The 16,779-nt window shown below is 44.8% G+C and overlaps 1 protein-coding gene and 1 pseudogene across 7 annotated transcripts in view; both read left to right on the forward strand.

Moving 5' to 3' along the window:
• The window catches only part of CTDSPL (CTD small phosphatase like), a 119,781-nt gene that overhangs the window by 87,783 nt on the left and 15,219 nt on the right, over window positions 1-16,779 (forward strand). For all 7 annotated transcript variants that reach the window (XR_009690284.1, XM_061127758.1, XM_061127760.1 and 4 more), the window contains exons 2-4: window positions 1,062-1,216; window positions 6,383-6,415; window positions 13,527-13,628. Coding sequence is in view for 6 of the 7 variants with exons in the window: in XM_061127758.1 (XP_060983741.1) it covers window positions 1,062-1,216; window positions 6,383-6,415; window positions 13,527-13,628 (290 nt within the window). In the remaining variant the exon portion in view is untranslated. The remainder of the gene's footprint in view (window positions 1-1,061; window positions 1,217-6,382; window positions 6,416-13,526; window positions 13,629-16,779) is intronic.
• LOC133046161 (diphthamide biosynthesis protein 3-like) lies at window positions 1,227-3,369 on the forward strand (annotated as a pseudogene).

Raw genomic sequence — 16,779 nt, forward strand, 5'->3', positions numbered from 1 at the left:
GATTTTGTGATCTCTTGAGAGGGTGGGTACTATACAAATCCCTCGGGTGTACAAAGGGGAATCATGCCAGAATCCCTTTGTGGGAGAGGTGGACACCCAGTTATAACAGCACGCGGACTGAACAGTTTCCCGCGGTGGTGATTCTCCCGTCAACCCCAGGCGTGCTCCCTGTGCCGGCAGCCTGTGCTCAGCGCTGCTGACCCACCCAGACGTGGTATGTGGTGGGACTGCATTCCCAGGCACAACGCTCCTGCACCTCCACGTTGTCAGCGTCCTCCCCAGAGGTGTGTTTCTCGTCAGCACTAATTTTTGCCTTTTATTTCTGACTTGTGGTGGCTTGTCTTGTGAGCCCTAGATAACAGAAAGGACCCGTCCCTCCCTCTGGAGCCTCAGTCCAGTGCAGGCCAGGGACTGAGTGGGTGGCACCGTGTTGCCCTGGGTCTCATGAAGATGGGCTCTGTCCTGGCCAACCCTCGTGTTCCGTCCCGTCTCTCCTGCAGTGTCTGTTTTAAGCGTGACGGAAGCATCCACCCCTAGGCGCTCTGGGTCCAGGCTCTTATCAACTTCTTTGACAAGTGGCAGAGTTTAAGAAGAAAACTGCTTCATGCCCTCACACGCCTTATTTCTTTACCCATGAAGCCAGTCTTTCTGTGGTGAGCAGGGAGCATCCAGGAACCCAGTTTGCAAGCGAGTCTTTCTTCACACTTCACAGACAACTGCTTCTCAGCGACGGTCAGGTCTGATTTGTGCCTGCAAGGATCTGTGTTTCCGAAGTAGAGCTTGTGCGGGGTTGAAGGACTTTATCTGCTGGGCTCAGGATTGCAGACGGCACCTGACCCCAGGGATGGATCGGCTCATGAGCACACAGCCCCCTCTGGGCCAAGGTCAGGGGAATTCTGTCCAGCCAGCAGGACTGGACTTCATCAGCCACCCGGCCCTCTAGGAGTCACACGGCAGTCTCTCAGAGGGGCATCTGAGAAGACTTTCGTCTTCCGGCCGTGAGTTGGTCTCGGGCACCACAGATCACATTTGACCGCACTGTTCCCTGTTTCTCTCCCCAGCCTCCCAGTGCAACGTTAGCCTGAAGAAGCAAAGGAGCCGCGGCATCCTCAGCTCCTTCTTCTGCTGCTTCCGTGACTACAATGTGGAGGCCCCGCCAGGCAGCGGCCCCGGCGTGCTTCCGCCGCTGGTGGAGGAGAACGGCGGGCTCCAGAAGGTTAGTACGAATGCTCCACTGCCTCTGCGGGGTCTCTGTCCCATCCTTAACGAACATCCGTAGGAAGACTCTCTGTCTTCTTAAAGATTTGAAATTGCCAAAAAAGTTCATCATTTTGTTACAGGTTATGTCAGTCATTCCCATTTCACAACAAAAGAACATATTTGATGCGATTTAGAAGAGTCACTTCACATTTTTATCACATTCTGTTGTGGGAGGTTGAATGTATGAAATAGAGAGTTAAAGAACCAGGAACAGACAAAGAAATGGAAAGTCCAGAGGAGAAACAGAAACTTGGAAAAAAGCAGATAATAAATATAAGTGGATTTAACTACCTTGTTTAGTCATAAACATTTGTTATATATTCTTTTATACATATCAAATAAAAAATTTTATGTCAGATCATCACAGTAGGTAAAAACAAGTTCTACCCACATGCTGTCTAACAGACATCATATTCAAAACCAAATGATTCAGAACAGTTCAAAGTAAGAGAATGAGCAAAAAAAAAATTGCGGAAGTATATAAGCCAAAAGGAAGCAGGGATAACAATAGTAATCTCATGTCACATCAGGAAAAAAACGAATATGTAAATCACACTGGCTCTTAAAATTTTCACTCACAGGTAACAAGACTCATTTCAGCTTACTTTTTATTGGCCAAAGCAATTCCCATGATTATACTTAACTTTGAAGAGCATGAAAGTATAATCCTACCTTGTGCCCAGAAAGAGAGCTGGAATTATTTGGTAAACAGTGCTAATGACTTACAGCAGGTGGCTAATAGTTTCTGACCCAGCATCCAGCATCCAGTAATACCAAAAAAAGGTAGAAAATAAAGAGATGGGCAAAGTGTACAAAGTAAATCAAATAAACAGAAAGCAAAAGTGGCAATGTTAAAATCAGACAAACAGAATTCAAGGCCAAAAGCGTTGAACAAGAGAAAGAGGGACATTTTATGTTACAACATCTGATACATGATGTATATAGTAGCCATAAACCTTTACATACCAATCAACAGCCAGATACGTGGTAGAATATCATTTGAGCATGATAAAAAGCTGACTTATAAAAATAAACAGCCAATAACATAGGAAAATCATTGGCAGTTCTGGCTAATATATGTAATAAGAAAATGGAATGATTGATATAAATATGGAAAAGATAGGAAGCCAATTTTATTTGCAGATGGCGTGATTATTTGCATTGAAAACCTAAAATACTACCAAAAAATGAGAATTCACTAAAAGCTTTTGATATGGCGGCTCTTATTTATTGAGAAATGTGCTGTGTTTCTGAATAGAAAGACTTAAAATTGACATAGAAGAAAAACTATCTAAGAATAGCTGAGAAATTTTTGGAACAATATAATGAAAGATAACTTGCCTTAAGAGATATTAAACCTTACCCTCTGTTAATGTGGAAAAATATATCAGTAGAATTTGTATAATGAAATTTGCCTGTAAACCCTGTCACAGCCCTGTATTCTGATATCTTCCCTCAGTGTTCTTTCCTTAAACTATCAACTTTTACAGTTTGAAAATCATCGCTGTAGAGAGTCCCTGTTAATGAAGGGGACATAGATTGTACCCTAGGCCTATAGAGGATTAAAAAAAAAGAGAGAGAAGAATTAGCCCAGCTGGGCCAGCACCCTTGAAGTCAGACCTGCCCCGGCCTGGGTCAGGTTGCAGAAGTGACAGACCTCTGCTGGCCCAGTGACAGTGGCCGTGTTTCATGACAAGGTGGAGATTGAGACTTCCAATTTGACAAGGACTCGGGAACGTGTTTCTACTCCTGCCCGTGTGGGGTAATCTCTGCATCATCAAGAAAGGTTTAAAGAACGGGGAAGACGTGGCAACGTGCCCTAGCTGCTCTCTCCTTGTGAAAGTGATTTATGACAAAGATCAGTTCATGTGTGGAGAAACAGTCCCAGCCCCTTCTACCGACAAAGAACTAGTTAAATGCTGAAGAAGACATGTTAGATTCCAAAGCCTGACCTTTGGGAAATGAGCCAAGCTGGAAAAATCAAATGCAAAGTCAATAGCTTCTTCATGGGTATAGTCATTTTGTAGTTTGCTGTGGATGCTTCCCATTAGGGGCCAGGTTCATCTCCAGTTGAAGAAGCAAGCCACTGCATGACATACCTGGATTTTGTGCTTAGAACTTTCAATTGGAATTGTTCTTAATTTTCCATCCAAACTTAAGATAATTTCAAATCAGTGCTTTCTTTCCCTCAGTTTTGTTATTTTTATATCTTAATGCCTAATTACTTCATTATCTGACAACATCATCATCTACCTCAAAGTCATTAGGATTATTTAGTTTAGAAAGAGATTTTATTTTTTAGTTGGTTATAAAGATTATGAAAATCAGCCCTTTCTTTGTAATAAAAAAAAAGAGAGAGAGATAGAGGAGTCTGCTGTCATAGTAAAAGTTGTATTTAATGAATACCTGCCTAGATGAATGGCTTAAGAAGGTGGTGTTGAAGAACCTTCATCCTGGAAGGTTTCCTGGAACCCTTAGCTGTATCTACCAGGGAATAACGGTCTTTAAAGGCACCTCCTGCAGCAGAGCTGGACTTACCTGGACCTAGTGTTCGTTCATGGAAATGTCCTTCGGTTAACACTTGTCAGAGTGGTTTTTTAAAGCATTAACCATGAGTAGTGCATCATTTGCACAATCCATGACCCTGCAGTCTGGGAGACCAGACCCTGTAGAAAGAGCCCGTGTCAAAGTGGGGCACCTCTGCCCTTTGCACTTGTCTATCAGGGCACTGGAACGTAAAACCCAGGGTCAGTAGATGTGGAAGCCAGTTGCAGGCCTGTCTCTACCACTGCCTCCCAGGCTCTCTCTGCCTCTTTGAGCTCAGCCTGCTGGAGAAGGAGAAAAGGATGTGGCTAGAACAGTTCCATGCATCGTGTGTATTTACTATGTCCTAGAGGAAAGCTTCTGAGCAGTGGCCTGGTGTGACAGCCGTTGTGACTGTCCCAATTACAGCCTGAACGGAAGACCAGTTGCCCCAAAATGAAAGTATGAAAGTGTCTGCAGCCCCTGGCCAGAGGCGAGGAGGACTTGGCACTCTGAAGACTCCAATGGCAGAGACCATGGAGGACTGCTGAGGGTGAGGCCAGAGTGAATGCCATTGCTAGATGCTTACTCATCCATGCATGCCCCATGTTCACACATACACACGTAAACCTCTAGGGTCATTTTCAAACCCAGATACCTGTCTGAGGTAGCAGCTTTGGTTGTGGTCTGTTTCATCAAGCCCCTCCAAAGGAACTATTTAGTGGTGTTACCTCTCACCTCACTGACGCGTTCACTTAGTCTAAAGATGCACTTGTGTCTGGGGGCCGTTTGCCATCTCCCCACTAGCACTTTGGTTCTCCACTGGAGACGACTGTTTCCCCTAGCAAACATTTGACAGTGTCTGGTGACATCGTGGGGCTTCCCTGGTGGGTCAGCGGTGAAGAATCCACCTGTCAGTTCAGGAGATAGCAGGTTCGATCCCTGAGTCAGGAAGCTCTCCAAGAGGAGGAAATGGCAACCCACTCCAGTATTCTTGCCTGGAGAATCCCCATGGGCACAGGAGCCTGGTGGGCAACCATCCATGTGATCACAAAGCGTCGGACGCAACTTCAAGACTGAGCACACACACACACACACACACACACACACACACACACACACACACACACACACACACACGTACGCTCAGAGACATTTCTGTTGACGCTCCAGGGTTTCTACTGGCTTCTGGTGCCTGGAGGCCAGGGATACTGCTGAGCACCCTACGGACCACAGGACAGCCCCGCAGCAGAGTCCTCAGGCCCTGAATGTCGGTAGTGCAGGCTTGAGAGGGTCCTCAGTGACCCAGTGGGCTTGTGAGCCTCTGGTTAAAATCTGTCCCACCAATCTCCAGATGTTAGGAACAATAGTATGGAAAAGCTTCTGAAATTCACTTCTCTGCATAAGTTCTTGAAAACTGAGATTTGATTTGTTTGCGCTGTTATTTTGGAGAATAGCACACACACCTCTGCCTTTAATGATGACAGTCAGTTGAGAGTCCTTAAGACAAGCCTCCAGTGTCCTGAGGAAGGAAAGAGCCATCAAGAGTATGTCAGGAGGAAACAAGAGCTACTGTCACACTGCAGAGGTGATGACGAGGGGCTGGAGATAATCCAGAAGTTGCTAAATGGTTCTTAGAGCAGAGATCAGAAAGGTACCAGCCACCTGCCACTGTGTCAGTCAGGTTTGACTTCTTCTCATGAGACCCCTGTCCCCAGTGACCCCCCTGAATAAAGAAGGATACACTTTCACAAATCCTTCCATGTGGAAGATCGTGAACCATGCACCTCCTTATCAGGGACCATGATGCTGTGACTCACTGCCTCCCATCCCACCAGCTGAAAAAGAAGAAACACAGAAACTGGAAATTCTCAGTGGAGATAAATTTGCTTTTGTATTAGCTTTTCTCAATGATGCTAACATGAAGTGTTTCCATGGACCAGGTTTGGAGTGACTGGCATTCTGGGGATAAGGAATTGTTGAGGTCCTTTCTTGGGGCCTGAATTTTCTGAACACTCCCCACCAATACAGGTTCTGTTCCCTTTCATGGAAAAGCTCTCCCTTGCCTGTGTCCTTGGAGGGTATTCCTTGCACCTTGCCTGTCCGGTCTGCCCAGTCCTCCCCTAGAAGAGGGCCAGAAGTGGCCAGGGGGTCCTCAGAATCTGGTTAAACTGTCTCCATTTCCCTGTGTATCATATTGACTTGAGGCTTTAGTCTTTGGAGAAAAACTTACTTACAAGAAGAAACAAGCCAGCTGTGAGATTCATGGATCAAAGTAAAATATGGGTTTTCCTTTTTCCTTTTCAATTAAGGATTAAATTCCTGGGAGTAAAGGAGGCGCTATTTAAATAAACACAGTGACTTATGAGCCTCAGGAACCTGGCCTGGTTTGTCAGGGGAAGGAGTGGCTGGGAGGCAGAGTGGAGCCCAGTAACTGAGGACTGTTCTTGGGTTTCTCCTGCTCATTAAATCCCACCAAGGTACAGAGAACAGGAGGTCACATGGCCGCAGTACTCAAGAGTGCTTTGAAGTTTCTTTTGAGAATATGATCTGTTTCTCTTTAAACCTGACAATGATTTTGTTTTTTCTTTCTCCTTAGGGTGACCAGAGGCAGATCATTCCCATACCAAGTGTATGTATATTTATCCAATTTTAACACTCATAGAATCATGTAGCTTTGGGCCTACTAATATAAAATACTTTTTTAAATATTTGGCTTATATTGAGCTTTTTAATCATGGTATAAAGAGCTCTGTTGTGTTTGGGGGCGGGGGGAAAGTGAAGCTACATTTTAAACTGTGAGCAGGGAGTTCTGAGAACTTTCTCAAGAACAGCAAAGCAACCAGCATCTATTAACCAAACTCTGACCTTTCTCTCTGAGAAGGACCTCCTGAATAAGTTTAAGGCAGCACTTCCTACTCCCCCCTCCCCATAGACTGGGAGACCATACTTTTGTCCCAAAGAGGTTTTTTGCAACAGGTTCTGTCTCAGCGGTACCAGGTTCGCATACATCCCCTCCTAGAGGGGAGCAGGCCATTTCTGATTGTTCAAGTGTCAATAGCTTGGCCATGGCTCCATCAGAAAAATCAGCCCAATTGTATTCAGAGACCTTGCAGGACCACCCCCGACCCATTCCCTGATCCCGCCCTGACTCTCCCAGGCTGGCTGTACCGCAGCTCTGCCGCAGCTGGGCATGCCCTTGAGCCACCAAGTTCTGTCCTGGAGTTCAGGAGACAGACCAGAGTCTGACCCCAGTACAGGCCGGTCCTCAGACAGCTGCTGTTCCCACCTCTCGTCCTCTTCCTTCTGCTCAGTGATCAACTCCCAAAAGAAACCCGCAGTTGAGGTGCCAGTATCAAACAAGATCTTTCAAACAGTCTATGTCCTTAGAGAAGGACTTAGGTGTGTTTTTTTTCCAGATGTCCTGAAATTGGTATTCTAATCCATAATCTGGTTCAGATTGTCTGATTGAAGTCTGTTCATCTGTCTTTCCTTGGGCTTTTTAACATATTTTCTGGGAGCATCCAAGAGACACCGATCTTACATTGAAAGAAAGGATTTCATTAGTACAAATTGACTCCAAATTTGGTAGTGGATATCACTTATGAATTTTTTTCCCTGAACTTTAACTCTGCATTGATTTGCAAGTTGCGTGAGTTTGTGGAGTGATTGTGACTTTGCCAGCGTGCCTAGGGTTTAGGCTTTGTTGAGGACTGACTTGGATCAAAAAGATGGATCAATCAGCACAACTTCTAATCCAGTGTTTGAGTAGGGTACCCAGTGGGATTGCTACCAGGGGTCTCTTTGTAATCTTTGTAACAGAGTAGTTTTGTGTATTTTTCCTGCAAGCATGTCTACATTCAACAGGTGACAACAGGTGGCATCTCTCCCCCTACCTCTGGTACTCTGATAGCTCTGGGTTTTTTCCCAGAGTTAATTCACGGCTATCTATAAAGTTAAGTGCTGAATCAAAGTATTTGACAGGGCAAACACTCTAGTGAGACAAATGACCCTTTCTCCACAAATCTCTTTCTAGAATCCCAGAATGAAATAGCCAAGAGGGAAAAAGACGTCTTTTGTAATTTAGCTCAGTGTTAGGTCAGTAAACTGCACACTGTTCCCTACATGTGAGACACTGGGTCAGGCTTTAAGACTCTGAAATACCTTGCAGGAAAACAAAGTAACTCACATCTTTGAATGATCACCTCCAGAAAAGCAGGCCCACTGATGGACACCACGTGTGCCCCACTGGCTGTTTAGCAGGCAGGACTGAACCCAAGCCCATCTGGAGGCCAGCTTTGCCAAAGGATTCGCGCCTTGGGGTCCCCTGCGAAATCTGCGCCTACCTGTCAAGGTTGCAGGTCACATAAACAGTAACACTGCCCTGTGGTCCAGAAAGGGCAGTGGTTAGTACTGAGAGCCCCGAGGGCTCGGAGCACTGCTCCGCAGGATCAGAAGTCCAGGTTTGTGCTGAGCCTCCAAACTAAGTCCTCATGCTCTGTGAAAGCTTTGTCCAGGCCATGAAGACAAAGGTGCCCAGAGGAGATCCAGCTGGAGGCCCCTCACTGCTGCTCACCTCACAAGTCCTCCTTTTGTTATTCACATGCTGTAGTTTATATGTGCAGGTTGGGTCTTTGGATTTTGTTTTTGTTTTTTTTTACTAAGCTCATTTTTTCATCATTCAATTTTTCATTCATACTTATTAATTTTTACTTGTCTTTGACTGCGCTGAGTCTCGCTGTGCAGACCTTTCTCCAGTTGCAGCAGGCAGTGCTGCTGTCTGTGTTCGGCGTGCAGGCTTCTCACTGCTGTGGCTTCTCTCGTTTCAGAGCACGGGCGCTGGGACACTGGCTCAGTAGTCGTGGTAGACAGGCTTAGTTGCCCCACGGCGTGTGGGGTCATCCCAGATCAGGGATCAAACCTGTGTCTCCTGCGTTGGCAAGCAGATGCTTTACCACTGAGCCCCCAGGGAAGCCCTCATTCATATTTTTTCATTATTCAAAGTCATGGTTTAAAAAAAAATACTGAAAGATTAAAATAGAAAAGAAAATCCCCCAACTTGATCTCACTCCTTAGAATACCCTTCTAGTATTTGTTGTATATCCTTCCAAAAACTTTCTAAATCAACACAGGCATCTTTAAACAAGTGAGAGTATTACAAGTTGTTTTTCACTTTTAACAGGATACCTTGAACGTCTTTCCAGATATTAGTCCGTACAAGCTGCCTCATTGTTTTACATGTGGTTGATGGCATTTACTTGGCTCCCACTTCTGTGCTCTTAAAAATAAATATTCTTGTGTTTGTGCACCTGAGTGATAGTATCTGGGTGATCAGTTCCTAGTTGTGGAAATGCTAGGTCAAAGGGTATACTCTATATTTTTGGTAGATTAAAGGCAAATTATCCTCTAAAAACCTAATTTAAATTCCTACCAAGAGTCCATTCCTTTATCAAAAATGGTGGTTAGGAAATCCTTTAATCTTTGCTGATCTAAAAGTAAAGAATGGTATTGATTTATTGCTTTAATTGGTAGTTCTTCCTGAATGAGTATGAACATCTTTTCACAAGTTTATTGCACACATGTATTTCTTCTTCCCTATTCATTTATACTATTATCTTTTCAAATTTCAAGGAAATTAGCACTCTCCCCTAAATTTATGATATATCTTTTGGCCTTGTCCACAATCATTTTGACCACAAAGAAGTTTAATTTTGTATGGGGAAATGTGTTCATCTTATCTTTGATGACTTCTGAACTTTACATCATGCTGAGAAAGATCTCCCCACTCTATGACTGTGACTCACATCTTCTGCTAGTATTTTTAACAATTTCATCATCACACTTAAGTCTTTGATCCATCTGGATTATGTTGATGTAAGGTGTGAAGTCGAAATTCACCCTAGTTTGCTTTTCCAGGTAGCCCAAGTTCAGCTTTATTTGCTTTTCCAAATGGCAAGTCAGTTGTTCCAGCATCATGTACTGAGTAACCCATCTTTTGTACACCTATTGGAAGTGACATCTCTATCTGGACTTGGTTTTAAATGTGCCACTTAGTAACATTTGTCTCCCAATTAGGAGCTGGGGTTTGAGGACCTCTGCACATCTAATTAGAAGCCTCATGGTCTGTCAGGTAAAAGTCGGGTATCAAAGGGTAAGGAAAAAGGCAGAGGAACAGTTTGGTAAACAGTAAAGTTTGGTGGTGAGGCTCAACGTGAGCACTCAACGCTTTGGCCCCAGTGTAGACCTGACCCCATAGTTCCCACACTCTTGCTGGAATCACAGGCCAGCCTGGTGCTCCTAGCACCAGTGAGACAGTGCAGCTGAGCCATAAAAATGTTGAGAGAGGAGAGGAGAAAGTTGTTTTCTAACAGTTCAGTTTCTGTGCTGCTGGATTTATAAGCCTTTAATAAACAGCAGACCTTATGAAAAGCATATAAGCAGAGCAGCCCCTCTCATTAGAGGGGGTGTCGAGTCCCCTTTGCCGACACCCCTGAGACTCTGCCCTTAGCTCGGAGGCGTGGGGATGGTGGGGGACAGTGTGCAGACTCAGAGCCTGAAAACTCAGGTGCACAGGCCAGCATCCAGTGTCCCAAGAAGAGGCACTGCATTTGTAAGATTTGTGAGAGTGTGGTATGGGGTGAGTACCTTAGATCAACTATTCCTGGCTGCCAGTTCATGACCAAAGACAGGACTCTCACTTCCACTCCCAGGAAGATCACTGGGTGTGAGTACCCTCCCCAGACCTACCCCCTCCCTCACCCCGCATGATTTCTTGCCCCCATTCCCACCCCCCTGGCCATGCCCACCCATGCTTTGGAACAAGTCATCGTGTTCAGAAAAAGCTCTTTTTGATATACTTGGTGTTTCTCCTATTCTTCAGCTTTATGATGGCCTGAGAGAAAATTTGCCTCGGGACATTTTTTAGTTAATGATTCAAGCATCACCTGAGCAGATCACTGAAGTCACAAAACACTACTGCAATTATCTAGTGTCCTTGCATGTTCCAAGGACACAGCAGCTGTCCGGAAGAATTCTTACCCATGGTCTGAAGAATTTGCATTAATCTAAAGCCGAGCTTTCTGTGAAGCTGCCTGCATTTAGGAACCAGGCTAAGGATTAATGAAACTCCACCCCCCACCCCCCACCCGCCCTGCACAGTGCATGGCCCCAGCCTGGCCTTGTTCTCTGCAGCACAAATGATAAATCAATAGCTTGCCTATTATGCCTCTCACCCCACTCACTCTTTTCTCTCTTAAAATAATATGGGGAGGCTTCTTCCTTATTGGTAACTCAGAGAATGCTTGTAAAGTATGGGTTAAATCTGCAAAGAAAGTAATTTTTATTCTTGAGATTGGAAAATAACTGAGCCACTTTTGGCAGATCTTTGATGTTTTCAGATATGCTCAGGATAGAAGTTCTAGATCCTTATTTTCCAGGCTGGCAATTACATAAAGTTAAAATGTTGTTTTAGTCTATAAATGCATAGAAAAAGGTCTAGGCAGATACTCACTAAACTAAAAAGAGGGGCACCTGGGGAAAGGAATGGGGGATATGGAAGAGGGAATACTTGTGTTTTATGTGTCTATATTCTTTACAATCAGAATGTGTTTTTATTACCTAATTATGAGATAGAAAATTTTAAAAAAATTTTTATTTTAGTTGCAAGTATGTTTCCTGCTATGGTCCACACAACAGAAATAACCCCAGTTCTCTATATTACGTTCATTTATTGGGCTCATTACACTATGCCTTTTTAAATCTCTTTTTGATACAGGACCTCTGGCAAGTTTTGCAGGGTTTTTTTTGTTTGTTTCTTTGTTTTTGGCCATGCCACACAGCATACAGGGTCTTAGTTCCCTGACCGGGGATTGAACCCAGGCCCCAGCAGTGAAAGCACTGAGTCTTAACCACTGAACTTCCAGGAAATTCCCTTGGTTTATTTTCATTTTTTAAAAAATAAAACTTGCTTGCTGATTTGAAATGAAGGTCAAAGTCCTTTCCAGGACCCTGGATCCCACACCCAGGGTCTCAGACACGTCTTTCCCAGAGCCACACCATCAAGGATTCTGCCTGTGAACATTCATTAGACCCAAGGGAGTTGGGAGGCCGAAAGGGCCTTTTCTCCTGGGTGATGTTGGAGAGAATGAAACATACTCGCTAGAGAGAGCCCCTGGCGTTAGAAATGCTCCTGTCTCCACACAGGCTCATCCTGCTCAACCCCGACAAGCCCTCCAGCCAAGATAATCATTGCACTTGCAAATTTACCTAACCTGTTGACCGCCTGTGTTACATTCACTATTGAACCAGCTCAAGTCCAAATTTAAAACAAATTCCTTGACTAATGTTCAACTTAAACCAAAAAGAGAAAGAAAGAGCCATTTGGAAAGAAATACTTCTAGATTTCTTTTTTTCTTCTTGTTTTATTTGATAAGCTAATTTGTCCATTCTTCAGTGGCTCGGGACAGATAGATATTTTCTTGTTGTTTTGTTTTGCATTAATTCCGGAATAGAGCTTGACCTTCCTCCAGGACAGAAAATTAGCTAGTTAATATTGAGTACTGAATATGCCACAGAATAAACTGAAATGCTTAAAATCGTTTCTAAAATGAATCAAGGCCCAAGAAATAAATACTCTAAGTCCAAAATTGAGATTGGCTTAAGATACCCAGCATTTTCTTAACTCTTTATGACCTCTTTATCATAAGATTGTCAACTACTACAAAGACATATAAATGGATTTTCTGGTTAACACACAGCATGTGAATTCAAGTGTGACTTCCAGGGCCAGAGACTCTAAAGGGAGAAGAGTGTCACCTTCACCCAGTATTGCACCACAGTGGGCGTGCACAACACGGGGCGCTACATGTGGACCACTCTTATTTTTGTTTCCTATTATTGGAGGTCACTTTGGACCACTGGGCTTCCCTGGTGGCTCAGCTGGTAAAGAATCTGCCTGCAATGCGGGAGACCTGGGTTCGATCCCTGAGTTGGGAAGATCCCCTGGAGAAGGGAACGGCTGGCTACCCACTCCAGTATTCTGGCCTGGAGAATTCCATGGATTGTATAGTCCATGGGTAGGGTCGCAAAGAGTCGGACACAACTGAGTGACTTTCACTTTCACTTTTCACTTTGGATTGCATTTTGCTGGTGGTTCTATTGTTCCTCTTAAAGGTTTTTCGGAATTTCAGTCACTTAAAAAAATATTATGATCCAGTATACTCTAAAATATACTTACATACCATAGTGAGTTTAAAATGAAATATGACCCCAGAACATGCGATGCATGGTTAGAATAGCTGTTATAATTGAACATTCATTTTCATGTTGTCCATTTTAATAATAGCAATAGCTACCACACATGTGCCAGGCAGAATGCTGGATGTTTTACTTCAATTATAGCTGATAACGACCTTTTATGGTAAGTATTATTCTTCCAACTCAGAGCCAAGAAACAGAGCTGATGAAACAGAGCTGATATTCCAGCCGAAATTTGTCTGGTTCCAAAGCCCAGGCCCTCATCATAGATGTTCAGACAGTGGCACAGTTATTTGTTTGGTAAAACTTAAGCTGTAAGCTACTTCTTCCTATTGTTTTTAGTAAAATTCCATGATGCACCTAACCCGGCATTTAAATGTTTGATTTCGTTTCTAACCTCATTGACATAGTGTAACACAATAGTAAGGGAATTGGTTGATATTTTATATAAAGGTAATAATATTGATTTTTTTTTTTTCCCGCTTTAGCCACCAGCTAAATACCTCCTTCCAGAGGTAACGGTGCTTGACTATGGAAAGAAATGTGTGGTCATCGATTTAGATGAAACATTGGTGCACAGTTCATTTAAGGTAAATCAACATAAAAAACGATCAGTGATCTTTGTGATTTGGCTACAATTGTATTGAAAAATGGAAAAGTAAAAAGATGAAAGCTTGTGGTTTGTTGGCATATGATTTCACTGTTCATAAAATCCCAGTAACAGTTGGTTATTAACTCAGGTGAACATTAACTTGAGTAGTTGAATATTAACATAATTAGTTTGGGAGGAAAAAAACCCACTGAGCTGCCAATATCCCTGAGACCTCATTCTTATGCAGTTTAAGTTTTCCAACACTCTGCCCCCTGCACAAATACTTTCCAGGTGGCACAAGGCAGTCAGTGCCCCAGGACACTGCTGTGTGTTTGTCTAGGTAACTGAGCACTGTACAGGCTGCAGTTTATATGGGGAAGGACAAGGGGAGACACAGTTGAAAACTAGCAAGCAACTGACTATCCTGGAAATCTTCCCAGACCAACTTTTGGAAGATGCCCAACTCTGAAGAAGACTTTCAGAGTTACAGCATCTGAACAGATTCAGTCATTTATCTTAACGGTTTTCATGACAAGAGCTTGCTGGAGTTTTTCCTAAGCTTCATGGCTAAGTGTGTATCCCCCTGCATGCCCTCCCTTCTGAAGGCCAGGGGCTGCAATACGCTCAGCGTGAGCATCACAGTCTTACTTCCATCACCTCCCTCACTCCTCCCTCTCAATCTCCCCACCAGAATAGCAGCCAAAATTACTAATTACCCAAGGGCCTCCATGTGTGTATGTATGTGCTCAGTCATGTCTCTTTGCAGCCTCATGAACTGCAGCCCACCAGACTCTTCTGTCCATGGAATTCTCCAAGCAAGAATACTGGAGCAGGTTGCCATTTCCTCCTCCGGGGATCTTCCCGACCCAGGGATTGAACCAGTGTCTCTTAGGCCTCCTGCATTGCAGGCAGACTCTTTGCCACTGTGCCACCTGGGAAGCCTGGGCCTCCAGGGGGGAACAGCAATGGCTGTACTCCTAAGAAATGAGTTAATCATTTTTCCAATTTTTGAAGTTGTTTGAAATAAGCAAATGATGAAAAAGTTTGGAAATAGGGGATTGGTGTGTTGAGGGGGAAGCAGAAAGGGTATGGGGTCCTGGTCCTGTTTTCCTTGGGGTGTTTCTGGTACTGGAACTGCCCTACTGTTGCTGGCCAGTTACACCATTTTCCTCTGTTTACCACCAGCCCGTGACCCTGCTTTCTTTGCTGGGAGACATGAAAGCACCACCTGAGATGAAGTGTGTGTCTGACACCAGCCAGTCTCTCCTTGATGGCTGTATGGGAAGTGGGAGAGAGCTATCAAATTTTCCTGCAGACCTCTCTGCCAGAAACATCCCTCTTTGGGCCTGCTTCTCACTAAACAGAATCCTCCTTGGCAGGTCAGGGCCAGGCAGTTGTCCTGGAGTCCTTGGGAGTGTGGAGGAGGGGCCACACACCCTCCTGGCAGTGAGAAATGGCCTGGCTAGCCCCTGGGGCATGTGGGCACCATTCATTCCACAGCCCCACATGGGCCTTCCCAGGATTGATCCCAGCGATTCAGTGACCTTATATCCCAACTCAACTGTGAACTGCATTGGAAGCCTTTCCTCCGCTGTGGGCAGGATGCTCAGAACTTTCTCAAGTCCCTGAGGAGCAAAGGCCTTCAGGGCAAGGGTCAGTTATCATCACAGCATAGCCAGCTTCCTTCTAGCAGCTCTGGGAGCGTGGGCATCACCAGCCAGGCTGCCCAAGGTTACTGAGGGCTCATGGCTCCAGAGAGGGAGCTTGGGAGCCCCTGGTGCTCCCTGCTCAGAGGGCATTGATAGACAGGTGATGTGAATAGCATGTCTTCATTTCTTCCCTCCTTGAGCTGCCTGCATTTTCAAGCAGAATATTGTATGATTTTTAAGGTTCTGGGCATCTCAAAGCCCTTTGAGAATCCGAAAGCTAAGAACTTTTCTCCTTGAAACTATACAGCACACAGACCCAGAGACACATGTTTCCAGCCCTGGCTTTGGCCCCCTTGTTATATATACTTTGTGTAATAGACTATCACAATCTAACACCTCATGAGAATTTCTTCCTTCAGTCTTTTGTTTTCTCACCTCATTCTGTATTTTAGTTGTGAAACAATAAAATACCACGCTCATCCTTGACCTTCCAACCAAAGCAGTGAAGAAACTGTAAGCTTAAGGCTCAAGTGCTCTAGTGAATGCTTAGTAGTGGTTCTGTGACCTAGTATTTCCCACAGTTTTCCAGTGTATGTCTTAAAAGAACAACGTGTGTGTACAGTAATGGACTCAAAGGCAGACTTTAGTTCAGATTCTTTCCAGAGACCCTGTACCCCATGCCCCTGCCCAGGGACCATCACACCCAGTCTCCCTCCTTCTGTTCCTCTCCCCGTTATCCCAAGGGTTTGTGATCTCATGATTCTCTTGGGCCTGTTCGTTTCCACTTGATTTGTGGAATTCCATTTAGAACGGTATGCGAGTCCGTCGTTGAGAATATAGTGACTGCTGAAGAATCGTATTTGAGTTCTAAGTGTCACTGAGTGTTGGGTTACTTTAAACATGCAGACATTTGTGAGTGTGCTAGGTATTGTATCACACAGCGCAGAGCAGTCTAAGTGTGTTGGCTCTATCACCCACCCCACCCCACCCACCTCTAGGACCGGAGACTGTGCCAGGCAAGGCTGGAAATCACGCACACAGCTATACGGAGCCATGGGCACTCATCAGACCCATTGCTCTAACTGTGGAGCACAGGAGAAACCAAGGTCCAGAGGGGAAAGAGCCTGCCCAAGGTCGTGGGCTGTGGCCTCTGACTTCACCCCATATATCCAGTGGCCCCACTTTGGGCCCATGTGTTGAGCATGTTTGTACTTGTGCAACTTACCAGATGGGTCCAGTGGTAAAGGATCTGCCTGCAATGCAGGAGATGCAGGTTCTATCCATGAGTTGAGAATCCCTGAAGAAGGAAATGGCAACCCACTCCAGTATTCTTGCCTGGGAAATCCCATGGACAGAGGAGCCTGGCGGGCTATAGTCCATACAACCGCAGAGTCTGAACAGGTAGCAACTAAACAAGCGCTGTCCTCTAGGGTTGTGAGGCCCTCGCCTCCGCCCCCTGGTGGCCAGCAGTGGTTCCTGCCACTCTAGGCAAGAGCCAGG

Source organism: Dama dama, chromosome 24 (assembly GCF_033118175.1).
Source record: "Dama dama isolate Ldn47 chromosome 24, ASM3311817v1, whole genome shotgun sequence".
Lineage (NCBI taxonomy): Eukaryota > Metazoa > Chordata > Mammalia > Artiodactyla > Cervidae > Dama > Dama dama.